The sequence below is a fragment of the Pongo pygmaeus genome, chromosome 6 (assembly GCF_028885625.2).
Source record: "Pongo pygmaeus isolate AG05252 chromosome 6, NHGRI_mPonPyg2-v2.0_pri, whole genome shotgun sequence".
Lineage (NCBI taxonomy): Eukaryota > Metazoa > Chordata > Mammalia > Primates > Hominidae > Pongo > Pongo pygmaeus.
The window spans coordinates 75445108-75472215 of NC_072379.2; the positions used below are offsets into that span (position 1 = coordinate 75445108).

Consider the following 27108-nt stretch of genomic DNA (forward strand, 5'->3'; position numbering starts at 1 on the left):
TAGGAAAATCCAAATAACCATATTTAGAGAACCTATGCTATACCAATTATAATTGTCTTTTCACTTCTCACTTTAAGATTCACAGCAGAAGGGAGGCTAAAATTACTTTTAAAATGACAAAATGAATTGATAAATGCCTCTAGTTGTTTTCAAAAACACTCAATGAAATCTCCCACTTAGAGATTTCAGTGTGCCTGGTCTTTCATCACATATAAATCAACTAACTCTACCTTCTCTATGAAATCCATCATTTTCTTGAGAAGAATAAATGCATTATATGCCAAATTGTAAGCCCTCTACGAAGCTCTTTGGACAATTCCTCATTAGTTTCTCCCTCATGTGTGTATAAATGACCCTCTTCTTTCAGAGGATGCTTGCATAACATGCAGAGTTTACATATACACAGTGGCTCTTATATTCAAAGACTCATGAATGCAAACACACATTTTCAAATCATGCAGAAGCACTACAGAAAAGGCAAAGATCCTTTTAAGTCTTCATTTTTGGAGAATTTTATTAGATGACAAAGCTTCCTACTCCCCACCCCCATAACGATGTCTTAAGGAGAACCATCTGTCCTGTGGGTTGGTCATTCTAATTGTCCTGTTTTCTTTACTTCTAGAATGTATGTATATTTTCTAGAATATGTTTATGTTCTTTTCTAGATGCATGCAGAATACAGCAGATGGCCCTTCTGAACATGTAGAGGATTACCTCTGTGACCCAGAAGAGATGCCCCTGGGCTCTAGAGTGTGCAAATTACCATGCCCTGAGGACTGTGTGATATCTGAATGGGGTCCATGGACCCGATGTGTTTTGGTGAGATGATTAACCTTTTTATTAATGTAGAGTTTATTTAATTCTTTGCCACTGAAGCTTTAAAGACTTTTTTTTAAATATAATAACTTCAATGTAAAATCTGTTTGTTTGCCATGTTTACCAAAGCAAGGTGTGTCTTCTCTGCCACATCATTCTATGACTGTGCTATTTAAAGTCTGTAATGTTTCCTCTCACACTAGAACAGCTCCATCTCTTGCAAGCTTTACTAACCCATCATCCTAATCCAGCACAAAAGGCCTTCAGTTTGCCTTATAAATACACAGCATGTTAAAAACTGCAGTGGTGATAATGATTCCCTCCAGGTAAAAGGGAAAATGAATGAAGTAAAGGTACTTTAATGGTGTCAGGTTATTGTCATCCATTGCATTTTGCCCAATACCTTTTATTTAAATGGTAGGAATAATCTCTCACACAATGGGAATACAGCAGCAGGGGTATTAACATTAAAAAGCAAAAGATACTGGGTAAGAAACTAAGTAGAAGAAGAAAGCTGTACACCAATGAATCTCTCTTTACACACTGACTCTGTGCCTCTTTGGGCCTGGAAAGCCAGCTGAGAGTTTCAAATCACACAAAGCTTCTATGTTTCAACAGCCAGTAGGGGCTCATCCACGAGACTCTGGGAAGAGAGTCATTTGAAACAGAACTGGCTGCTTATGTAAGACATTTGGCTTACCCATGGGCACCTTTGTAAAACTGTACATTTCAAAAACAGCATCAAAAGCATGAGAAAAATAACTAATATGGAATTATTTTGTTGAAATACAATAAAAAACCATTTCAAAGAAGATTTTATGGTGCATATTTTCCAAGGAGAAATTGATATTCCATTTCAGTGTTAAAGATACTGATTAGCAGACAACTGATATAGCAGGAATAAAACAAAGATGGCAGTTGATTGGAATGCAAGTTAAACTCTAATAATCAGCTGTTTCACAAGGATATACAATTGATTTTCTATTCTAATTTCATAGCATCCGATTTGAAGTTACATCAAATAATTGAGCTACATGCTACACTGTCTATGTTTATAACAGTGAGATTTTTTGTCAGACACTGTATTACAAAGAGATACCATTTTTATAAAAATAGGAAATATTGAACCCAGGCCCCTTCTTAAACTTATTAATAGGGATTTTAATAAAATGAACCACTAAACTGGAACTTTGTCCAGTAGGTTTCTATATTAAATGATCAAGGATAATCATCTTAGAAGAATTATTGAGGCTATATTATTTATAAAAGAGAGTTGGTGAAGCATATTTTGTGTTCCTGAGAGTTTGCGAATAGGAATGTTTGGATAAGAATAAAATTCAATGAGGTGAATAAACTGTGCTTCCTGGGCTTTATATTTCTTTAAAGAAAAACCTCAGAAAAATTAAATTTAACAGTTTAATTGAGCAAAAAACCGTTCAAGAATTGGGCAGCCTCCCAAACCAGAACAGGTTCAGAGAGACTCCAGCACTGCCACGTGGTTGGAAAAGATTCTTGGGCAGGAGAAGATAAGTGACATACAGAAAATGATGTACAGAAGCGAGGTTCAGAAACAGCTAGATTGGTTACACCTTGACGTTTGTGACAAACAAAATGAGTAACTAAGGCAAAAGTCCCAATCAATCGAAGTTTAATAAGCCAGCTTTAGGACACATCTGGGAAAAAGCAAGGAGGTTTTCTGAAGAGGTGTTCAGGAGGTTTTATGTTTATACATTCCCTTAAATGGGTGGAGGCATGCAGGAAGAGAGACAGGCATTAAGGCAAATAGTTATATTCCTGTGAGACTTTAGTTAGTACCCCGTAATCTACATTTTACATAAGGTAAGGTGAATGTTTGAAGAGAAAAAGTTAATAGAGGAAGAATCAATTATGCAGGCATCTCTGGGTAGAGGGAAGAATGACTGATCTCGTTTGTTTTTGTTCTGAACCTGGGAAAATAAGCTTGTGATTGATAGTATCGGTGTGGAATCAGACTTTAGTTTTGGGAGTTAGACTTAGACTGTAGACCTAAAGTTACAATTGGTATGTCCTTGTTTGTGGGAGGCCGTGAAAGAATTTACCTATGAATCATCTATGGGAGCAAGTTATTCATGATGCCTGAGGCCATTTATCTTTCCATGGGAATCTGGCACAATGCTAGCAATACCTATTCATTTGGAAGAGAATGTTGCAAGACAGCCTCCAGGCTTACCCTTCCCTTTTGCATAGGGAGTATGAGATCCTGAGATTTTTTAAAAACTTTCCTTTACGTTTGTCATATTTGAACATGATTTGAACAATTGGCCACATTTGAAACTCAGTGATTGCACAAGAGTAGGTTACAGTCTGTTTACACATCCAAATAGGGTATAGTTCACTATGTGTGAAGAAACCTTTAGGATGAACTTGAATGTAAGGAGACAGCGTTAGCCTAAATTTAATTTGACATGTTTTACCTTTAACTCACCTTGTTTCTTCACTCAGGCCTTCATTAAACATATAGCAATTAAGCTTTTACTGTCTATCAGTAACTGTGTTAGGTAGCGAGAATATACAGCTATCTAAAACTTAAGTCCTCTCCTAGTGCACTGCAGAAACGAACAAGACCTTTTTATAATACACATTATGTCAAGACACATAGTGTTATTCCAGTGGTGTGACCAAAGTGCAACGGAAGCAGGGGAGGAGGAAGCAATTATTTTAGGCCTTAAAAAGTCCATGGAGGCTTGTTCCTGGTTTCTTACTGTTCTTAGAAACCAACTGTTTTCAGAAGACTGTACCAGTAGATGAATGGCAAGCCGGTCTTTTTAGATGTTGTCAACTGAAGAATGACAAGGTTCATAAATTTGGAAAGGAGAGCTTTACATCTCATAAAGGGTTGCAGCCTGCAGGGTGGCCATCCTGACAGGCTGGGAATCATAGCTGCCAGCCAGAAGCCAGAAATAGACACATCTAGTGAATGGAAAGGGAACAGTGATTTGTGTTGAGCAGGGTGGCCAAATATACATATTTAATAAGCTATATGAGGAGTCATGAATATTTATAAAAAGAGAAGAATATGCATGTGCAATTGAGCTTTATGCCCCCTCATGTGTCCTATGTACCAAAAATGGTGGCATTAGCATGATCCAAGGGTGGGATTTTCAGTGCTTTAATGTCAGAAGGTGAAACAGAGGTCACAGAAACCCTTACTGTACATCCTCCATAGACTGCCCAGAACCACTCCTTGGTCAGTGGTTTCTTATTAGGAAGAAATGCTGGTTGGTTGTTTTGTTGCAACCATAAAAGGGAGAGGCAGTGTCAGGCTGTAACCACCCAAGGGGTTCTTCCTGCCTGCTGCACAAATAAAGACCAGAGTATTGCAGTAAAGAAAGAGTTTAATAGACATAAGGCCAGCCATGATACATGGAAGATGGAGTTAGTACTCAGATCAATCTTGTCTAAGGCTCCTAGGTAGGGGTTTTTCAAAGGCAGTTTGGGGGAAGGGGTGGGGCTGCCAGGTAATGGGTTCTTGCTGCTGATTGGTTGGGGCAGAGATGAAATCACAGGGGGTCAAAGCTGTCCTCCTGCAGGCTGAATTCTTCTGGGGGGCACACAGGAACTGGGTTGGCAGGTCCAGGTAGAGCCCTGGATGTTAGACATGCAAAAAAACAGAAAAGATATCTCAAAAGGCCAATCTACTATAGTGATGTCATCTGCAGGAGTAGCTAGCAATCATTTATGTCTACACCTTAGCAGAATTCAGGTTCCTCTCCTCTCCCAGCCTGATGGCCTTTCATTAGCTTTAAAAAGGCACTTGAGTTTGGGGAAAAGCCTGTTATTTAAACTATAAAATAAATGTTTCTTCAAGTTAGCTCAGCCCGAAAACCCAGGAATAACTAAGGGAAAAGCGAGATGAGGGTGAGTTAGATCAGATCTCTTTTACTGTCATTATTTTCTTACTGTTATAATTTTTGCAAAGGCAGTTTCAAGACAGTTGGTTGATCAGGTGTAGAGTGAGTTTTTCCAAAGGGCTTGTTTCTGTATAACCCTTAGGGAAGAAAGCCTAAAGGACGAGAACTCAGTTTTCAAGGTTTCTCTGTGGTCCCTATGGCCAAGAGGGGGTCCATTTGGTCAGTTGCAGGTCGTAGAACTTTATCTTTTTCTCAATTCTAAATTAAGAATTAAAATTAGAATTTAGAATTAGAATTGTTTATATGCATGTATATGTGTGCATCAGGAAGAAGAGAGTCACTAACACCTAGTCATTTAAAGTTATTCTTAAAATGTCTTTTAAGGCCCAAAAGACTATACATAATCCACAAACATATACTTATATATATAATAATACACATATAACTTTATAATAGCATAATAATTAATATGACCACCATATGTGTGTGTGTGTGTATAGGTGTGAGGTGATGTGTGTATTAGCATTTGACACATGGCATCTTATAGCTAGATGGTACATCAAAATCTCATTCAACACCTTCATTTTATACATTGAACAACTGAGGCATAATGAGGTTGACTGACTTTTCTGAGTTAGCCAGTGGCCCAAATGTTCTAACTCCTGCTCCAGTGCTGTCTCTAATATACCAGTTGTGTAGCTGAGTATTCACCTTTCTGAGAATTTGTACTGTTCTTTTTAAGCCTTGCAATCAAAGCAGTTTCCGGCAAAGGTCAGCTGATCCCATCAGACAACCAGCTGATGAAGGAAGATCTTGCCCTAATGCTGTTGAGAAAGAACCCTGTAACCTGAACAAAAACTGCTACCACTATGATTATAATGTAACAGGTACATGGATCATCATCTGATCACAGAGTTAAGTCCAAATCCTGTGTCTGTCAGCTCTGAAGCATTCCTGTCAGTATAGTTCATCTCTATCTGTGTGCCTTTTGGATATGCTGCTTACTTTCCCAGAAATAATTACATATTAAATGACAGAAATACTTATCTGGGTTTTTTTTTTAGTAAACACTAAGATAGAGGAAATGAAAATGTCACACAGACATTAGCCCTTAAAGTAGGTTGTGAATATGCTAAGTGTTCCTACATAAGACAACCTCTCACTTTGGGAAGGGGAATCTAAAGTATTTTTGGCACAGGTATCAGATTTATTCAAAAATGTCTTTCTTTTTCAGAAGATGCTTAATTGCTAAAACATACTGGGGCAACAATTCGTGAGGTGTGGGCAGTTTATAAACATGATTAGTCAGCAATCTTAAACTTGCCAAAGATTATAAATCAATGCTATAAAAGGTGCAGGTAAAAATTGATGAGTATTTTCAGAAAAACAGGTTTATTATAAGTTGCATTTTTCCCCTAAAACTCATTTAATACCATCAAGGTGCATACTCTAGGAAAGAAAATCTTTTATTGGTTTATATGGATTGGGACAACACCAAAGCTTACTTTGGAATTTTTCCCAAGTAATTTTCACTCCGAAACAAACTCAAGAAACTGTACAAGACACGTAACAGTCATATTGGTTTTCTGTTTCTTTTGGTTTTTCTCTTCAGTTTCGTTTGATGACACAAAAAAAATCAAAGTTATCTGGGACGTGCTATGTTACCCAGGGAAAGAGGTGTCTTTTATGTCTTCTTGCAAAAGACATAAAATAAGAGAATTAATAAATATGGCCAAAGTGATTTTTATCACTTTAATAAACGTATGCATTTTCTTGCATTCTAAATATGGATAAGAAATAAAATGTATGTTTTATTTGAATATAACTACACAGTTAAAGTACCATCTGTCACAATTATGATTATTTTGCTAAAAGTAATACTAAGATTTTAAATTATATTTTTATTGGGAAAAAAAGTTTTTAAGTGACATTTATCTGTAGGCCAAAGCCATTTTTACAGTGTCACCAAACGGCTAGCCATCAAGATTTTCGAGTAGACATCTGCCTTTAAGAATAATCCCTGTAGCTATGTGCAACCCCAGCAATTCCATTTTACTCCTAATATGTTCAAAGCTGGGACCCATATACTCTGCATGGGGGGTGATTGATTATGGGGCTTAGGAAGCAGTTGTGAATTAAATATGGGATTCAGGTCATCAGAGTTTCATTTGAAATCTGTTTCATACTTAGCCTTCTGTTCTGATGGTCTTCCCTTTTTTTCAGACTGGAGTACATGTCAGCTGAGTGAGAAGGCAGTTTGTGGAAATGGAATAAAAACAAGGATGTTGGATTGTGTTCGAAGTGATGGCAAGTCAGTTGACCTGAAATATTGTGAAGAGGTAGGTGGATTCTGTGTTATATCTTCGCGAGTAAATTCTTCCCTAATAATTTCAATTCATGCTGAGCCAAGTGACCCGTGCTCCATGCAGCTTATTGCCAGCAGATGTTTTTCTGCACTATTCACAGGCTGTTAAGTATGTTCTTGAAAAGACACAATGTCCAACACTACTGATTCCTACATATAATTTCCTGTATTTTCTTCTGCTTGGAGCCCAAAGGTATGCTAATTAGCCTATTCTGAAAGAAATGCTTGGGGAACAATAAGTAAGGTGAATAAAAGCAATAAATTTTAATCAGACTACTTATCATCTTGTAATTTGATGTGAATTTTGTGTAGTGCCTGGGACACCTGCCAAGGTCCATCATTTATTCTCTTTGTTGCTAAACATTGATCACATGTGGTTTCATAGCAGATTTTGATATTAGGATCTAATACCCAGCTGTGACCATCTAAGTACTCAGGTCTGATTAAGAGAAAGCCTCAAATTCAAACAAAGGAATGAAATCAGCCATTACTATCTTCTAGGTACAGAGAATTGTAGCTGGTATTATCTAATTGATTAAAGTAATGTCATACCTAGATGTGAGCTTCTGAAATGTGAAGAAACATAGTTGTTGTCCTTTCTTAGTTTTTATGAAGCTACACTTTATGTTGTAATAATTTTGTCTAATTTCCATACCAAAAACATGACAAATGTTGACTCTCCGTGCATCTGAGGTCCACTGGGTCAAATACCAACCAAGATAAGTGGGAGCCTCAATAGATCTGGAATAGACTAGAAGTGGTTTGTAACCTCATTAGAGTTTAGTATACACAGTCACCATGTCTTCTGTCTACACATCCTGGGGTTATTATAGCCCGCAGTAAATTGTTCCTATGCCTAGGGGAAAACTCTAAACAGAAATATTTTAATTCATTTGATATGTTTATCATGTGGACCTAACTTAACTTTCTTACATCTCTGTTCATGAGAGCAGAGCACCCACATGTATTGAAAACACAAATTTGTTTAGTTAATAAATGCCTCCTGCTATAACCTTGTAACGTTACGTAATGTATTCATTATTTAAACTTGAATAATTGGAAATTTCACACTTGAATCATTTTAGTTTTGTAACCAATAACATTGAAGCAATATAAGCATTACAAGAATAATGTCAGTATTGAGCCGGGTGGGGTGGCTTAAGCCTCTAATCCCAGCACTTTGGGAGGCTGAGTCGGGCGGATCACCTGAGGTTGAGAGTTCAGGACCAGCCTGACCAACATGGAGAAACCCCATCTCTACTAAAAATACAAAATTAGCCGGGCATGGTGGCACATGCCTGTAATCCCAGCTACTCAGGAGGCTAAGGCAGGAGAATCGCTTGAACCCAGGAGGCAGAGGGTGCCATGAGTCAAGATCGCACCATTGCACTCCAGCCTGGGCAACAACAGCAAAACTCCATCTCAAAAAAAAAAAAAGAACATCAGTATTAATGAAGATAATGGTCATATACTGGCTGGAGAGCTAGCTGTGATCTACTTCTGGTTGATTAATATGTCCTTTTTTTGGCAAACATAAATGTACTCCTTGGTCGGAATGAAATGTAAAATAAATAACTGAGAGCTTTGCGAAAGCTGAAACCTAAGCATACATGACCAATTTTAAACCATTTCATATGATTAAAAGACAAAGCTGTAAACCGAATTCTTGATTTCTTACATCAAATATGAGTAAAAACCTGGGAAATAACTAATTTTAATTATATGGGAGCCTAGATAACTTTAAGTTTATGTGCAAATATTATAATATTTGAATGTTGCATGGCAATTAGGGACTCCTAGTTTTAACATTCTAGCAAACACTATCTTCAAGGACTTAAAATTCAACTGTGCAATCCTGCATTCAGTGCCATATCAGTAGGTAACACTTGCTGCTTCCCTAACAGCCACAAAGAAAGATGGCATTATTATCCAACAAAGAGGAAAATTAGAGTTAAACCTAACTAGCATTTATGTAGTATTTTTATCTTCAGTGTTTTTCAGACATTTACTCATTGGATACCTAGTAATTGGTTTCTTCTTTCCTATATCTTAGATCTTTGAATAGATTTCTTTTTAATTTATTTAGACACATGTTTAGGTAAATGAGAGAGTGAATTAAAAGAGAAATATGATCAATGTAAGGAAAAAAGTAGTACAAGACTAAAATGTGTAAGTGGTGGAGATGTAAGTCAGTACTAATTGAATCCTGTGATTCAAACTCTCCCCATGAAACTATTATTTACCTTAAATGTAACACTTATTTTTATCATATCACCTCAAGATTCCTATCTCCAACCTCCCATGACTTTTAAGAGGCTTTATGAGGCTTCAATTGAGTGATGTGGTAAAAGTTTTCATACCAAATACTCAGCTCTGTCAAGTATTACTGGTGTAGAATATAATGGGAGTGCCTGCAGAGAGATGTATTACACAAAGCTTTGATCTGATCCTCTCTCAGTGGATAACTTAGAGCTAAGAGCTATACTTGAAACACAATGTAATGTTTCAAAATAAATTTTTGCCATTATCTGCTGTATAAATTAGAAAATATAAACTTCTCTTTCATGCAGAAATAAAAAAGGTCTTGGAAATTTCAAGAATTACTAGTTTTAAAAACTTATATTCTCCTAACAAGCTCTTACATTTTCCTATTTCTTTTTCTTTTTTTTTTTTTTTTTTTTAAGACAGAGTCTTGCTCTATTGCCCAGCCTGGAGTGCAGTGGTGCCATCTCAGCTCACTGCAACCTCCACGTCCTGGGTTCAAGCAATTCTCCTGCCTCAGCCTCCCAAGTAGCTGGGACTACAGTCATGCACCACCAATCCCAGCTAATTTTTATATTTTTTTTAGTAGAGGTGAGGTTTCTCGATGTTGGCCATCATGCTCTCAGGTGATCCGCCCACCTCGGTCTCCCAAAGTGCTGGGATAACAGGCATGAGCCACAGCACCGGCTGACATTTTCCTATTTCAATGCTACTTTGTACCATAGAGATTTTAAATGTCGGAATATACAGTAGAAGAATTTGAAACCTCATCTTCTATTTTTAAAGCAGAATATTTAAATAAGTAATGGAACCCAAATGCCAATAAAATGGCACAACATTATTATCTGATGAGAAGGTTTGACACCAACATAACTGAATTATACCACAGTTGAGTTTTAGAAGTGAAAATCTTTGTTTTAAAAAATGCACATAAAATATTCATAATCAAAAAAACTCTGGCGACCCATATTTCTTTAAAAGATAGCTGATGTTTTATATTATTTCAGTACATGATATCACTAGTTTTGAGTATGAATTTATGTTTAGAACCTTTTCCTTTTGCTTTTCAGTTTAAGATATGTAAAAATAAATAATATCTCTAAGATACAGTAGTTGTAGATCAAAATATTGATGATATTAGTTTTTACCTAATGGAAAGTATTTATGCTTATATTTATTTGTTCCTCATTTAGGGAAATTCAACCAATTTGGAGGTTAAATCTACTTTTTTTCGTTGCTTACTGAAAACACTCAAACAATACATAAGTATAGATTCAATGGGCCCCTTCTTTCATCCTGTGCCTCTAACTTCCACTCTCCTAGGTCAAACCACTTTATACTTTTAATAGTTTGGATGTTTGTCCTCCAGGTAACATTTTATTCTGTTATGTGGCTTGCTTTTTCTCCCTCCCCCTCTTCTCTCTTGTCACCTCGTTCTCTGGCTCCCTCCCCCAATTTAGAATATACATCCTGATCTACCTCTGTTCTTCCAGCTTGGCTTGGAGAAGAACTGGCAGATGAACATGTCCTGCATGGTGGAATGCCCTGTGAACTGTCAGCTTTCTGATTGGTCTCCTTGGTCAGAATGTTCTCAAACATGTGGCCTGACAGGTTTGTTTGTACCATAACTTATATTAGGCTAATGGTCAAGGAATATGAAATAAAATATCCCTCTTGCTTTAACTCATATCAGATAATCTTCAGAAAGGTTGGATTGGTTGTCTTTCTTTCCAAAACATCTAAGCCTTACTTGTTCCTGGATCGCCTCGGGAGATATCACTGTGATGCCTTCTCCCAATGAGATACATGCTTGCAAAACCATAACATATATTAAAGTTGCATCACTTTGTATCTCTTAAAGGAAAAATGATCCGAAGACGAACAGTGACCCAGCCCTTTCAAGGTGATGGAAGACCATGCCCTTCCCTGATGGACCAGTCCAAACCCTGCCCAGTGAAGCCTTGTTATCGGTGGCAATACGGCCAGTGGTCTCCATGCCAAGTGCAGGTATCAAATCTCAAGTTGTAAGGAAGTGTGTACTCTATCTGCAGAGACTTTATCTGCAGGAAAACAGATAAAAATAATGTGTTAGAAATATGTTTCAGAGCTCACAGATGACAGGCTTCTTAAAATTTGTATGTACCTTGCCATTTTATAACCATTTAATTAGTTTTGATAACAAAAACTCCATGCCCTGTATTTTTTAAGTCATTTGGAGACTGATTCATTTTAATGAAAATTTATTTTCCTGTCTTTAGCTAGGAAACAAATTGTTCAATGTATGCTTTATTGCTAGTGCTCTGTAGGGCTTCTTCCCTAGGGTTTCAAATCCTTCTCTAAATGTTCATAAATCAAAGTCAATGGTGCAGAGATAACTAAGTGATGAGCTCTCTAATGCAGTATTTCTCTTTTTCTAATTAGTTATTTCTTCCTCCATTCCAGGAGGCCCAGTGTGGAGAAGGGACCAGAACAAGGAACATTTCTTGTGTAGTAAGTGATGGGTCAGCTGATGATTTCAGCAAAGTGGTGGATGAGGAATTCTGTGCTGACATTGAACTCATTATAGATGGTAATAAAAACGTGGTTCTGGAGGAAACCTGCACCCAGCCTTGCCCAGGTAACAACGGCAAAGGAGAATTCATATTCTTTTTTCCTAGAAAAAGGGCCATGAAGGGGTTGCATATAAAGTATAAGTTACAGGATGTCAACAGTCTTCTTATTCAGTAATATCTATGCCAACAGCTCAACACTATGCCTGTGGGGAATGGGATGCTGTCTCATTACTGCCAGGTAGGGGTGAAGTCCAGGTCTCCCATGTGGCCTCTCAACACCCTCTGGAGTTTTAACATTTGTAGGAGATGGTATTTAAGGCCTTAAGCCCATGCTCCACAGAAAAGGTATGAAATAAAAGATGAGAAAATAAGGACAAAACATAACCTATTAGGGATTTCCAGAAGAGAGAAAGAGAGGCCAATGTTTAAACACATAATGGCTAAAAGCAGATTAAGTCCTCATAATAACAGCTTACCCTGGGTCCAGGGTAGAATGAACAACAAACTCATACCTAGATAAATGTAGTTAAAACATAAAATATAGAAAAATAATTAGTAAAGTCTTCAGTAAAAACATAAAATATAGAAAAATAATTAGTAAAGTCTTCAGTAAGAAAAAAACAGATTATCTACAACTGGAAGACAAAATAGCAGTATGGAGGAAACTATTGAAAGATATTATTCAGATTTAATGTTAGACACAATGGGTGCATGCACTAAAAGTAGAAAGAAAATTTTGTATATCAAATAGTATGGGAAAAGTGGCAGACAGTGATAAGCTAATATTTATGAATGTGGGCTTGATGCAGAGAATTGTAGAGGAAATTTAACGTCAAAATATGCCAGAAAACCCATCCTTTAAAAAGATATAGATAGGGGCAACAATTTATTAGTGGACTGGAAATGAACAGATTGAAAATGAATTACCTGTATTTTATCCCTAAGTGGAAAATTTGTATTCTCCCAATTTGCTTATAATTATGATTTTAAAATTGCATCTCTTTTACAATATTTTCTTTTGAATATGACCTCAAAATATTAAAAATTAAGAATTTGGCAAAATAATGGGGCATAAAACACATTTTCTATATAAAAGGATGTGATTTAAGAAAATTTTAAAAGTGGATAACATATATCAACAAAAATTTGTAAATGGGATTGAGTCCCTAAAACCTGGAAAAACTGACATGGGTTAGCTATTTATTCGCTCATTGAGTTACTTATTCCTTCATAAAAAAAAAATCATTTGAGATGATAAAAATGGTAGGGTATAGTTTAAGATGAACTGAATGAAATTGAACAGTAAATAAAATAACCCTGATAGGGGTTATTTTGAGGACAAGCCCCCTAGACTCTGAAAATATCCAACTATTGTATTGATCTTTGCACACATGGATATTTTCATCTACTTCAGGTCAAGAACTAAACTATTTTTAAAAACCAAAAATCTGAATAGCAGCTCCTTCTCAATGAGTGTAAAGGTTCAGCTATGCAAGGTGAATAAGTTCTAGAGATCCGTTGTAAGACATAGTGCCTGTAGTTAACAATACTGTATTGTATACCTAAAAATGTGTTAAGTGGGTAGATCTCATGTTAAACGGTCTTATCACAATAAAAAATAAAATAGAATAAAATAAAATTTAAAAATAAAGTAAAAGAAAATCTGACTTTCTAAAGCCAGGCAAAGTGTTGCTGCCAACAACCTTTTGCTGATCCAGAAATTCCCCTTTGATTTCCTGCTACTGAAACTAGTCTGATATCATTTAAGATCTCACACACAATTCAATAAAATCATTTCGCTTCACTGCAGACCCAGCCTAAGACTGTGGCAGCAGGTGACAGCTCCAGGCAGGGCCAAGGACCAAACCTTTGGACCTTGATGTACTGAATGGCCATAGAGGCAACAAAAAGTGACCCTTGGCTAAACGTTGTAAGGCCTACTTTTCCAAAACCAAATCTCCAGCACCAGTAATAGGATTGTTGTGACATTCACACCATTGAGCAGAACAGGCATCCTTGTCAGACTGTGGTATATGCCTTACTATGGACACTCCCCACGTGATTTCATTATACTTCCTGCAGCACACTCACTCATTCATTCGACTGTTATTTGTCAAATGTAATTACAGGTCAGGCCCTGGACTCGAGGTCAGAGATGCAGTGAAGACCAACAGACTCTGAACTTTTACAGCTTACTTTCTAATGGAAAGAACAATTGCTCATCTAATAGTGACATAATATATAAGATTATAATTTGTGGTAAATGATGTGAAGGAAAATTGCAGGATCCCATGATAACATAGAGCAAACACATTGTTTTAATTAAAGTAATTGCAAATCTAGGAGAAGGCTGCTCTTCTCTTCTGAATTACAATCTATTCATTTCAGTTCCTCTCTTGCTAGTTTTCTCTAATGATGGGTTTTGAAAGCTGGCAATATGTGAACTAATAAGCTTTAAAGAGTAGAATACTGAATTAGGAAATACATTTCATGCGTTTAATTGTCATATCTTTGGCAGGCATAGGGTAAGTTTATTGTTATCACAATGGTTTACATGGTCAAAATTGAAAAGTGTGTTTAGAACAAGGGAGTATCTCACTCTCATTTGCTGTTATTAAATCTTTGAAGCCTGACATGTATTACTTAGGGGTGATAATTACATAACTCACAGACTATCATTAAAAGATTTATTATGTTTTGTTGCAAAATAAATGATGCTAAATGTGGATTGCCACAAAGATAAAGCCTACTGGTGAAAAGGTATGTTTTCTTTCCATGTAATTTTCAATCACTGAGGTGAAATTTTATTACATTCATATTGACAGGAATTTTTTTAACTTTAGCAGTTTTCCTACATAATTAAAAACTGAGTAACTCCAAAGTGACATTTCCTAGGAAATAAAAGTGTTTCTAAAACTTTCTCAGACTACTTAGAAATTCTTTCTAGTTTCTTTTTCCTTTGCATTTCCAAAATTAACTAGAACTTTCTGTACTTTAGGAGTACCAACTACATTCTTTAATAAAGGCCTACAAAAATCACTCCATTTTGCTATTATGTATATATATGTTAGTCTATAATTCATGTCTTACCAGGACTTTTTAGGCATGACACAAAAAGTTTTTCCATTAATCAGATCTCCAGGCAACTTTCTGCTAATACCAGTCACCTTCAGCATAATATAAGGCAATATGAATTATTCATATGACCTGGCTAGAATAAATAAGTGATAAGAAACCCTTGTGAATTTGTGTCTATCATAATTGACTGTGTACTCTGAAAAGTATCACTAAGCAGTCACTCTGAAGAATGGATGGGTTAATGGAAAGGGTGTATTTCATAAAATCTTTTCTGTTCTTAAAATGGCTAAAGATTTTGGAAGCATGGATGCACTATGGCCCAGCAATTGCACTCCTGGGTACATACCCAACAGAAATGCATATATAAGTTCATCAAAAGACTTGTACTGAAATGTTTACAATAACATGATAGGAAAAATTTACAACTCCCCACATGCCCATCAATAGTAGAATGGATATCTAAATTGTGATATATTCACACAATGGAAAGTTGTACCAATGAAGAAATTAGAACTTCATAAATGTATGATGGATCTCACAAACATAAATGAGAGAAAGAAGCCAGACACAAAAATGTACATATGGTATGATTTCATATATCACACAAGGGAGGGTTTTGAGATCCTGAGAATGTTTTGTTCCTTGATTTGGGTGTTGATCACATGGTTATATAATCAGATTATCAAAATTCAGCTATCTGTGCATCTGTGATATGTGATCATTTTACATGTTTGTTATCCTTCAATAAATAATTATTTTAAAGAGAAGTTGATTGAGGATGTAGATCAGAGGAAATAGCGAGCATTATTTCCAGTACTGCGACTGCTCAGTTGTCTCTCTCACCTCCACTCTTCTGGGAAGAAATAGGAATGAAAACATAAAACCAGCTCTGTCAGCCTTTGACTTCAAACTTTTTCAAAATTGTGTTTTGAAGACTAATTCTGTTTATATTTAGGCTTTCTTTGAGTGTAACTCATGTGTAATAAACCACTTTACTATGATAATGACAAGAATGGTAGTAGGTTTTGATCAAATATTTGTTGTATCCTAAGAAGAGGTGAATTCTGGTGGATGAGCTACTGTCAGCCACAATTTACCTTTGATATCATTAGGCAACACATAGACCAGTAATAGCCATACAGAAAATAACAATATATATACAAAGTTATACAATTACAAATTTACAAATATTAAATGCTTATTTAAATCTTATAAATATTATGTGTTACTGGGATACCTAAAAACATTGCCCACTGGGGTTGGAATTAAAATGATTATTGGGCTGGCTTTTCTCTGTAGATATGGGTGTAAATTACAAATCTGTGTTTTACAGGTGACTGTTATTTGAAGGACTGGTCTTCCTGGAGCCTGTGTCAGCTGACCTGTGTGAATGGTGAGGATCTAGGCTTTGGTGGAATACAGGTCAGATCCAAAGCAGTGATTATACAAGAACTAGAGAATCAGCATCTGTGCCCAGAGCAGATGTTAGAAACAAAATCATGTTATGGTGAGTGCTACCATTCATATACTCTATCTTAAGCAAAAGCATAAGATTAAAAAAAAATAGTCTGTTAAAAATAAACAAATTTGGCCATGTGCGGTGGCTCACACCTGTAATCCCAACACTTTGGGAGGCCTAGGTGGGTGGATCACCTGAGGCCAGGAGTTGTGAGACCAGCCTGGCCGACATGGCCAAACCCCAACTCTACCAAAAAAAAAAATTATGCATGGTGTCAGGCTCCTGTAATCCAAGCTACTCCTGAGGCAGGAGAATCACTTGATCCCAGGAGGCAGAGGCTGCAGTGAGCTGAGATTGCACCACTGCACTCCAGCCTGGGCAACAAGTGAAATTCCGTCTCAAAAATAAATAAATAAATAATTTAAAAATTTACTCAGATGTCACTTAAGGCTGAGGACTAAAGTAAGGAGAAGATTCTGAATTCTAAAGATTGGAAAGATGGAAAATCCTGCCACCCTTCATAAATAAGATGTGAGTTTTGCAAAAATGTTTCCCAGTTTTATGAGCTCAAGAAGGCTGAGATAATTAGGAGCACATTATTTGTACACTTATAACAATTATGATCAGGTAGGAGTCTAACAATCTTCAATTTATTTAAATCAAATGACAGAATTAAATAAAAATTACAAATCCACAGCAAAGTGTGATATTTTACTATATTTTTTCAAATGGATAAATCAAATTATTGGTAAAAATTGATTTTAATCTAAATTTTACTTAGAACATATATAAACATCTATGTTTATATGTCTGTGTGAATGTATACACACATAGAATCATTCACTCAATGTAAGCAATACATCTTCAAGAATCACAGCATTAAATGTCGTAGTTTGGGAAACAACACACGAAGACTCGAAAACAAAAGAATTGCAAAAGAATTGCTATTTGGTAGAGGGTGTGGGGTCAACAAACAACCCTTAATGCTGCTTATGTTCTGAAATAAGTAATATGACATAGTAGCAAGTAGGAGACAAAACATCACCTTTCTTACTGAAAAGTAGGAGACAAAAGCTTAAAGTGTTGGAAAAGAATACTTGCAGTAAAAACCAAATGGGCTAGATGACTTAGCCCAAGAATTAGATAGAATTACCTGCTCTGTCAATTTGATCTTCCTAAATTTATCAACTAGGTAAAACACTCCATATGCCAGCACAGGATAAGTAAAGAGTAAAGAAAGGTCAAAAGTTACAATAAATAAAATAATTCCCAAGGCAAGAAAGAAAAGTATTCACTCCAAAATGACAAGGAAATAAAATTAGGAATCAATAGAACAATGACAAAAGAGATATCCACACGCACACCTTAGAGTGTAGAATCATACTTCTAAGGCATCATCCAGCAAATGTTATACGGGATGCAGCAAAGAAGTACTAGAGGAGATCTTGAAGCTTTAAATGCTTCTATAGAAGGGAGAAAAGTTAAAAATGAACTAAACATTCAACTGAATAAATTCTTTTTAAATTATACTTTAAGTCTTAAGGTACATGTGCACAACATGCAGGTTTGTTACATATGTATACATGTGCCATGTTGGTGTGCTGCACCCATTAACTCGTCATTTACATTAGGTATATCTCCTAATGCTATCCCTCCCCTCTCCCCCAACCCCACAACAGGCCCCAGTGTGTGATGTTCCCCTTCCTGTGTCCAGCTGTTCTCATTGTTCAATTCCCACCTGTGAGTGAGAACATGCAGTGTTTGGTTTTTTGTCCTTGCGATAGTTTGCTCAGAATGATGGTTTCCAGCTTCATCCATATCCCTACAAAGAACATGAACTCATCCCTTTTTATGGCTGCATAGTATTCCATGGTGTATATGTGCCACATTTTCTTAATCCAGTCTATCATTGTTGGACATTTGGGTTGGTTCCAAGTCTTTGCTATTGTGAATAGTGCCGCAATAAACGTATGTGTGCATGTGTCTTTATAGCAGCATCATTTATAATCCTTTGGGTATATACCCAGTAATGGGATGGCTGGGTCAAATGGTATTTCTAGTTCTAGATCCTTGAGGAATCGTCACACTGTCTTCCACGATAGTTGAACTAGTTTACAGTCCCACCAACAGTGTAAAAGTGTTCCTATTTCTCCACATCCTCTCCAGCACCTGTTGTTTCCTGACTTTTTAATGATCGCCATTCTAACTGGTATGAGATGGTATCTCATTGTGGTTTTGATTTGCATTTCTCTGATGGCCAGTGATAATGAGCATTTTTTCATGAGTCTCAACTGAATAAATTTTTAAGAAAAGTAAAAAGGAAATGGAATGCAACCAACATGGATGAGTATAAATTCAGTGAGACAGAAAATAAATAATCAACAAAACCAATAGATTGTTTTTAGAGCAAACTGACAAAATAGACCAGCTCATGGCAAATTCAGTGAAGAAGAAAAAAAAAGCAAAGTCTTCATTACCATAAATAAAATAAAGTTTAGAAAAATAGAATATAATTCTGTGAATAGTTTTTTCTAACAAAAGTAAAAATGTCAAGATAATTTAGAAGGTTATATTTTATCAAGAGTAATGAAAAACCTACACCATATTTTCAAACCTATGAAATACATACTCACATATGCACACAAACTAAAACTTAAATGGCTTTAATTATGAGTTTTCCCAAAATTTAAAGAAACAGACAACTCCTTGTTGAGATTTGATCAGGCTGGTGGGAAAAATATCAGTTATGATAGCCACAAAACCCTTTTGGAAGGCCTGAGGGTTTTCACATGACTTTGGTAATAGACCTGGCGGAAGGCGGCCTAGTCCCATTACCTTTAGTTAAATAGATTAGAGTAGCAAACAACGGGATGTGAGGAAGTTATCTAGTTAGCTTGTTTACCCATGTGGTCTCAAGACGAGCCTTTGATACATGCTTTTTACTCTAGAAGTCCACAATGTCAATTACCCTCTAATGGCATTGACTCAAGCTTTTGTTAACTAATAAATGTGAGTCTCCCTCACTGATTAGGGCTGGCCGCAGTGACAAACCTCTCTTGGTGTGTAGATGGTCAGACACTCAGCAGGACCGGCAAAAGATAATATCTGTGTGTCAGTGTACGTTTTATTCATCCATCGCTGGGGTCAGGGTCTGCAGGCAGACCCCCGAAGCTAATGCCCTCTTGTGAGGAGCAATACCTCAACTCCTATTTATGTGAAATCTTTTTTTTATAAGAACATATTCTTTTTTTAATTTGAATTACATTTAGTTTCTTTTTTTAATTATACTTTAAGTTCTGGGGTACATGTGCAGAACATGCAGGTTTGTTACATAGGTATACATGGTGATTTGCTGCACCCATCAATCCATCATCTATTTCATCTACTTTAGGTATTTCTCCTAATGCTATCCCTCCCCTAGCCCCTACCCTCGACAGGCCCCAGTGTGTGATGTTCCCCTCCCTGTGTCCATGTGTTCTCATTGTTCATCTTCCAATTATGAATGAGAACATGCAGTGTTTGGTTTTCTGTTTCTGTGTTAGTTTGCTGAGAATGAGAGTTTCCAGGTTCATCCATGTCCCTGCAAAGGACATGAACTCATCCTTTTTTATGGCTACATACTATTCCATGGTGTATATGTGCCACATTTTCTTCATCCAGTCTATCATTGATGAGCATTTGGGTTGGTTCCAAGTCTTTGCTATTGTGAACAGTGCTGCAGTAAATATAAGTGTGCATGTGTCTTTATAATAGAATGATTTATAATCCTTTGTGTATATACCCAGTAATGGGATTGCTGGGTCCAATGATATTTCTCGTTCTAGATCCTTGAGGAATCACCATGCTGTGTTCCAGAATGGTTGAACTAATTTACAGTCCCACCAGCAGTGTAAAAGCATTCCTATTTCTCCACATCCTCTCTAGCATCCATTGTTTCCTGACTTTTAAATGATCACCATTCTAACTGGTGTGAGATGATATCTCATTGTGGTTTTGATTTGCATTTCTCTAATGACCAGTGTTGATGAGCTTTTTTTCATGTTTGTTGGCCGCATAATGTCTTCTTTTGAGAAGTGTCTGTTCATATTCTTCACCCACTTTTTCATGGGGTTGTTGTTTTCTTGTAAATTTATTTAAGTTCTTTTTAGATTCTGGATATTAGCCCTTTGTCAGATGGATATATTGCAAAATTTTTCTCCCAATCAGCAGGTTGCCTGTTCACTCTGATGATAGTTTCTTTTGCTGTGCAGAAGCTCTTTAATTAGATCCCATTTGTCAATTTTGGCTTTTGTGGCCATGGCTTTTGGTGTTTTGGTCATGAAGTCTTTGCCCATGCCTGTGTCCTGAATGTTATTGCCTAGGTTTTCTTCTATGGTTTTTACGGTTTTAGGTCTTGGGTTTACGTCTTTAATCCATCTTGAGTGAATTTCTGTACAAGGTGTAAGGAAGGGGTCTGGTTTCAGTTTTCTGCGTATGGCTAGCCAGTTTTCCCAACACCATTTATTAAATAGGGAATCCTTTTCCCATTGCTTTTGTCAGGCTTGTCAAAGATCAGATGGTTGTAGATGTGTGTTATTATTTCTGAGGCCTCGGTAGTGTTCCATTGGTTTATATATCTGTTTTGGTACCAGTACCATGCTGTTTTGGTTACTGTAGCCCTGTGGCTGTGGGTTTGACATAAATAGCTCTTATATTTTGAGATACGTTCCATCAATACCTAGTTTATTGAGAGTTTTTAGCATGAAGGGGTGTTGAATTTTGTCAAAGGCCTTTTCTGCATCTATTGAGATAATCATGTGGTTTTCGTCATTGGTTCTATTTATGTGATGGGTTACGTTTATTGATTCACATATGTTGAACCCACCTTGCATCCCAGGGATGAAGCCGACTTGATCATGGTGGATAAGCTTTTTGATGTGCTGCTGGATTCGGTGTGCCAGTATGTGATTGTGGATTTTCGCATCAATGTTCATCAGGGATATTGGCCTGAAATTCGTTTTTCTTTATTGTGTCTCTGCCAGGTTTTGGTATCGGGATGATGGTGGCCTCATAAAATGAGTTAGGGAGGAGTCCCTCTTTTTATATTGTCTGGAGTAGTTTCAGAAAGAATGGTACCAGCTCCTCTTTGTACCTCTGGTAGAATTTGGCTGTGGATCTGTCTGGTCCTGGGCTTTTCGTGGTTGGTAGGCTACTAATTACTGCCTCAATTTTAGAACTTGTTATTGGTCTCTTCAGGGATTCGACTTCCTCCTGGTTTAGTCAAGGGAGGGAGTATGTTTCCAGGAATTTCTCTCTTCTAAATTTTCTAGCTTATTTGTGTAGAGGTGTTTATAGTATTCTCTGATGGTGGTTTGTATTTCTGTGGGATCAGTGGTGATATCCCCTTTATCATTTTTTATTGAATCTATTTGATTCTTTTCTCTTTTCTTCTTTCTTAGTCTGGCTAGCCATCTATCTAAATTGTTGATCTTTTCAAAAAACCAGCTCCTTGACTGATTTTTTTTAAGGGTGTTTCATGTCTCTATCACCTTCAGCTCTGCTCTTAGTTATTTCTTGAGTTCTGCTAGCTTTTGAATTTGTTTACTCTTGCTCTAGTTCTTTTAATTGTGATGTTAAGGTATTGATTTTAGATCTTTCCTGCTTTCTCCTGTGAGCATTTAGTGCTATAAATTTCCCTCTAAACACAATTTTAGCTGTGTGCCAGAGATTCTGATATGTTGTGTCTTTGAACTCATTGGTTTCAAATAACTTACTTATTTCTGCCTTAATTTTGTTATGTACCCAGTAGTCATTCAGGAGCAGGTTGTTCAGTTTCCATGTAGTTGAGCGGTTTTGAGTGAGTTTCTTAATCCTGAGTTCTAATTTGATTGCACTGTGTCTGAGAGACTGTTTATGATTTCCGTTCTTTTGCATTTGCTAAGGAGTGTTTTACCTCCAACTATGTGGTCCATTTTAGAAAAAATGCAACGTGGTGCTGAGAAGACTGTATATTCTGGGCCGGGCACGGTGGCTCATGCCTGTAATCCCAGCACTTTGGGAGGCCGAGGTGGGCAGATTACAAGGTCAGTAGTTTGACCTGTAATCTGGCCAATATGGTGAAACCCCATCTCTACTAAAAATACAATAATCAGCTGGACATGGTGGCAGGTGCCTGTAGTCCCAGCTACTTGGGAGGCTGAGGCAGGAGAATCACCTTAACCTGGGAGGTGGAGGTTGCAGTGAGCCGAGATAGTGCCACTGCACTACAGCCTGGGTGACAGAGTGAGAGAGATTCTGTCTCAAAAAAGAAAAAAAAAAGAATGCATATTCTGTTGATTTAGGGTGGAGAGTTTTGTAGGAGTCTATTAGATCTCCTTGGTCCACAGCTTAGTTCAAGTCCTGAATATCCTTATTAATTATCTGTCTCATTGATTTGTCTAATATTGACAATGGGGTGTTAAAGTCTCCCACTAGTATTTTGTGGGAGTCTAACTCTCTTTGCAAGTCTCTAAGGACTTGCTTTATGAATCTGGGCGCTCCTGCATTGGGTGCATCTATATTTAGGATAGTTAGCTCTTCTTGTTACATTTATCCCTTTACCATATGTAATGCCCTTCTTTGTCTCTTTTGATCTTTGTTGGTTTAAAGTCTGTTTTATCAGAGACTAGGATTGTAACCCCCACTTTTTTTTTGCTTTCCATTTGTTTGGTAAATATTCCTCCATTTTAAGCCTATGTGTATCTTTGCACATGAGATGGGTCACCTGAATACAGCCCACCAATGGGTTTTGACTCTTTATCCAATTTGCCAGTCTGTGTCTTTTAATTGGGGCATTTGGCCCATTTACATTTAAGGTTAATATTGTTATATGTGAATTTGATCATGTCATTGTGATCCTTGCTGGTTATTTTGCCCATTAGTTGATGCAGTTTCTTCATAGTGTCAATAGTCTTTACAATTTGGTATGTTTGTGCTGGGTCTGTCCTACAGACCCTGGCCAACCAATGAATGAAATGAGTACTCGGACACAGGAATGCAGTGTAAGAGCAGCTAGGGGTCTGCCTGGCTCTAGTTGCCAAAGTGCAGCCCCGAGAAGCTGGGGCTGCATGCTTTTATTCAGTGTAGGCATGATGCCAAAAGCCTGGAGCAAACACAATCTGTGGGTAACTAACATTTATTGTTCCCCTTTCAAGGAACATCGTGTGTGGATGATCAAAGATCGGTTCCTGGTCAATACAAGTAAACAAGCCTGTTTAAGATAAATTCCCCTACACTCCCTTGTACCTACTCCTTGCCCTCTGCCTCAGGGTCAGAGAACAGCTGCCTTTGGCTATTCTCCCCCAAAGCCAGGCAGAGCCTTCGCACCTTTCAGAAGGCCTGCTCCTTTCCCTATAGTTTCTCCCACCACTCTGACTGATCTACATGTTTGCAGTGGCTGGTACCAGTTTTTTCTTTCAATATTGAATGTGCCCTTTAGGAACTCTTGCAGGCCTCGTGGTGACGAAATCTCTCAGCATTTGCTTGTCTGTAAAGGATTTTATTTCTCCTTTGCTTATGAAGCTTTGGCTGGATGTGAAATTATGGATTAAAAATTCTTTAAGAATGTTGAATTTTGGATCCCAATCTCTTCTGGCTTGTAGGATTTCTGCAGAGGGACCCACTGTTAGTCTGATGGGCTTCCCTTTGTGGGTAACCTGACCTTTCTCTCTGGCTGCCCTTAACATTTTTTTTCCTTCATTTCAACCTTTGTGAATCTGATGATTATGTGTCTTGGGGTTGCTCTTCTCGAGGAGTATCTTTGTGGTGGTCTTTGTATTTCCTGATTTTGAATGTTGGCCTGTCTTGCTAGGTTGGGGAAATTCTCCTGGATAATATCCTGAAGAGTGTTTTCCAACTTGGTTCCATTCTCCCCATCACTTTCAGGTACATCAATCAAAGGTAGATTTGGTCTTATCAAAGGTAGATTTGGTCTTTTCACATAGTACCATATTTCTTGGAGGCTTTGTTTGTTCCTTTTTATTCTTTTCTCTCTAATCTTGTTTTACTTTATTTCATTAAGTTGATCTTCAATCTCTGATATTGTTTCTTCTGCTTTATCGATTTGGCTATTGATACTTGTGTATGCTTCACGAAATTTTTGAGCTGTGTTTTTCAGCTCCATCAGGTCATTTATGCTGTTATCTAAACTGATTATTCTTATTAGCAATTCGTCTAACCTTTTTTCAAGGTTCTTAGCTTCCCTGCATTCTGTTAGAACATGCTCCTTTAGCTCAGAGGAGTTTGTTATTACCCACCTTCTGAAGGCTACTTCTGTCAGTTTGTCAAACTGATTCTTCATCCAGTTTTGTTCCCCTGCTGGTGAAGAGTTGTGATACTTTGGAGGAGAGGAAGCATTTGGGTTTTTGGATTTTCAGACTTTGTGTGCTGGTTTTTCCTTGTCTTCATGGATTTATCTGCCTTTGATGTTGGTTACCTTCAGATGGGGTCTCTGAGTGGACATCCTTTTTTATTGAGGTTAATGCTATTCCTTTCTGTTTGATAGTTTTTCTTATAACAGTCAGGACCCTCTGCTGCAGGTCTGCTGGAGTTTTCTGGAGGTCCACTCCAGACCCTGTTTGCCTGGATATCACCAACAGAGGCTGCAGAACAGCAAAGATTGCTGCCAGTTACTTCCTCTAAAAGCTTTGTCCCAGAGAGGCACCTGCCAGATGCCAGCCAGAGCTCTCCTGTATGAGGCATCTGTCAACCCCTGCTGAGAGGTGTCTCCCAGTCAAAGACACAGGGGTCAGAGGGGTCAGGGACCCACTTCAGGAGAGAGTATGACCGTTAGCAGAGGTCAAACACTGTGCTGTGAGATCTACTGCTCTCTTCAGAGCCATCAGGCAGGGATGTTTAATTCTGCTGAAGCTGCACCCACAACTGCCCCTTCCCCCAGGTGCTCTATCCCAGGGAGACGGGAGTTTGATCTATAAGCCCCTGACTGGGGCTGCTGCCTTTCTTTCAGAGATGCCCTGCTCAGGGAGAAGGAATCTAGAGAGGCAGTCTGGCTACAAGGGCTTTGCAGAGCTGTGGTGGGCTCTGCCCAGTTCAAACTTCCTAGCAGCTTTGTTTACACTGTGAGGAGAAAACTGCCTACTCAAGCCTCAATAATGGTATACACCCCTTCTCCCACCAAGCTTGAGAGTCACAGGTCATCTTCAGACTGCTGTGCCGGCAGTGAGAATGTCAAGCCAGTGGATCTTAGCTTGCTGAGTTCTGTGGGGGTGGGATCCACTGAGTTAGACCACTCAGCTCCCTGGCTTCAGCCCCCTTTCCAGGGGAGTGAACGGTTCTGTCCTGCTGATGCTCCAGGCCCCATTGGGGTATGAAAAAAAACTCTTGCAGCTAGCTTGGTGTCTGCCCAAACAGCCACCCAGTTTTGTGCTTGAAACCCAAGGCCCCGGTGGTGTAGGCACCCGAGGGAATCTCCTGGTCTGTGGGTTGCAAAGACCATGAGAAAAGCATAGTATCTGGGCCGGAATGCACCATTCCTCATGGCTTCCCTTGGCTAGGGGAGAGAGTTCCCTGACCCCTTGCACTTCCCAGGTGAGGCAACACCCCACCCTGCTTCAGCTCACCCTCCATGGGCTGCACTTACTGTCCAGTCAGTCCCAATGAGATGAGCCAGGTACCTCAGTTGGAAATGCAGAAATCACCCACCTTCTGCATCAACCTCACTGGAAGCTGCAGACTGGCACTGTTCCTATTTGGCCATCTTGGATCCAGGATCTCCCTATGTGAAAACTTAAAAAAGAAAGTTGAGATTCTGGGCAAGATGGCCAAATAGGAACAGCTCTGGTCTGCGGCTCCCAGCAAGATCAATGCAGAAGACAGGTGATTTCTGCATTTCCAACTGAGGTACCCAATTAATTTCATTGGGACTCACTGGACAGTGGGTGCAGCCCATGGAGGTCAAGCTGAAGCAAAGTGGGGCATTGCCTCACCTGGGGAGTGCAAGGGGTCAGGGATTCCTTGCCCTAGCCAAGGGAAGCTGTGAAAGACTGTGAATGGTGTACTCCAGCCCAGATACATCGCAGTCTTTGCAACCCACAGACCAAGAGATTCCCTCTGGTGCCTATGCCACCAGAGCCCTGGGTTTCAACCACAAAACTGGGTGGCAATTTGGGAAGACACCTAGCTAGCTGCAGGAGCTTTTTTTCATACCCCAGTGGCACCTGGAATGCCAGCAGGACAGAACCATTCACTGCCCTGGAAAGGGGGCTGAGGCCAGGGGGCCAAGTGGTCTGGCTGGGCAGGTGCCACACTCATAGAACCCAGCAAGCTAAGATCCACTGGCTTGAAATTCTCACTGCCAGCACAGCAGTCTGAGGTTGACCTGAGACGCTCGAGCTGGGGAGGGGCGTCCGCCATTACTGAGGCTTGAGTAGGCTGTTTTACCTTCACAGTGTAAATAAAGTCACCGGGAAGTCCAAACGGCAGAGCCCACCACAGCTCAGCAAGTCCGCTGTGGCCAGACTGCCTGTCTAGATTCCTCCTCTCTGGGCAGGGCATTTGTGAAAAAAAGGCAGGAGCCCCAGTCAGGGGCTAATAGATAAAACTCCTATCTCCCTGGGACAGAGCACCCAGGGCAAGGGGCACTGTGGGTGCAGCTTAGGCAGACTTAAACATCCCTGCCTGATGGCTCTGAAGAGAGCAGCAAATCTCCCA

At 38.4% G+C, this 27108-nt stretch overlaps 1 protein-coding gene across 1 annotated transcript in view; it reads left to right on the forward strand.

The window, feature by feature from the left end:
- The window catches only part of THSD7A (thrombospondin type 1 domain containing 7A), a 488656-nt gene that overhangs the window by 440951 nt on the left and 20597 nt on the right, over positions 1-27108 (forward strand). The window contains exons 17-23 of the mRNA XM_054495160.2: positions 666-819; positions 5449-5593; positions 6930-7045; positions 10827-10944; positions 11195-11340; positions 11776-11950; positions 16297-16470. Coding sequence (XP_054351135.1) covers positions 666-819; positions 5449-5593; positions 6930-7045; positions 10827-10944; positions 11195-11340; positions 11776-11950; positions 16297-16470 — 1028 coding nt within the window. The remainder of the gene's footprint in view (positions 1-665; positions 820-5448; positions 5594-6929; positions 7046-10826; positions 10945-11194; positions 11341-11775; positions 11951-16296; positions 16471-27108) is intronic.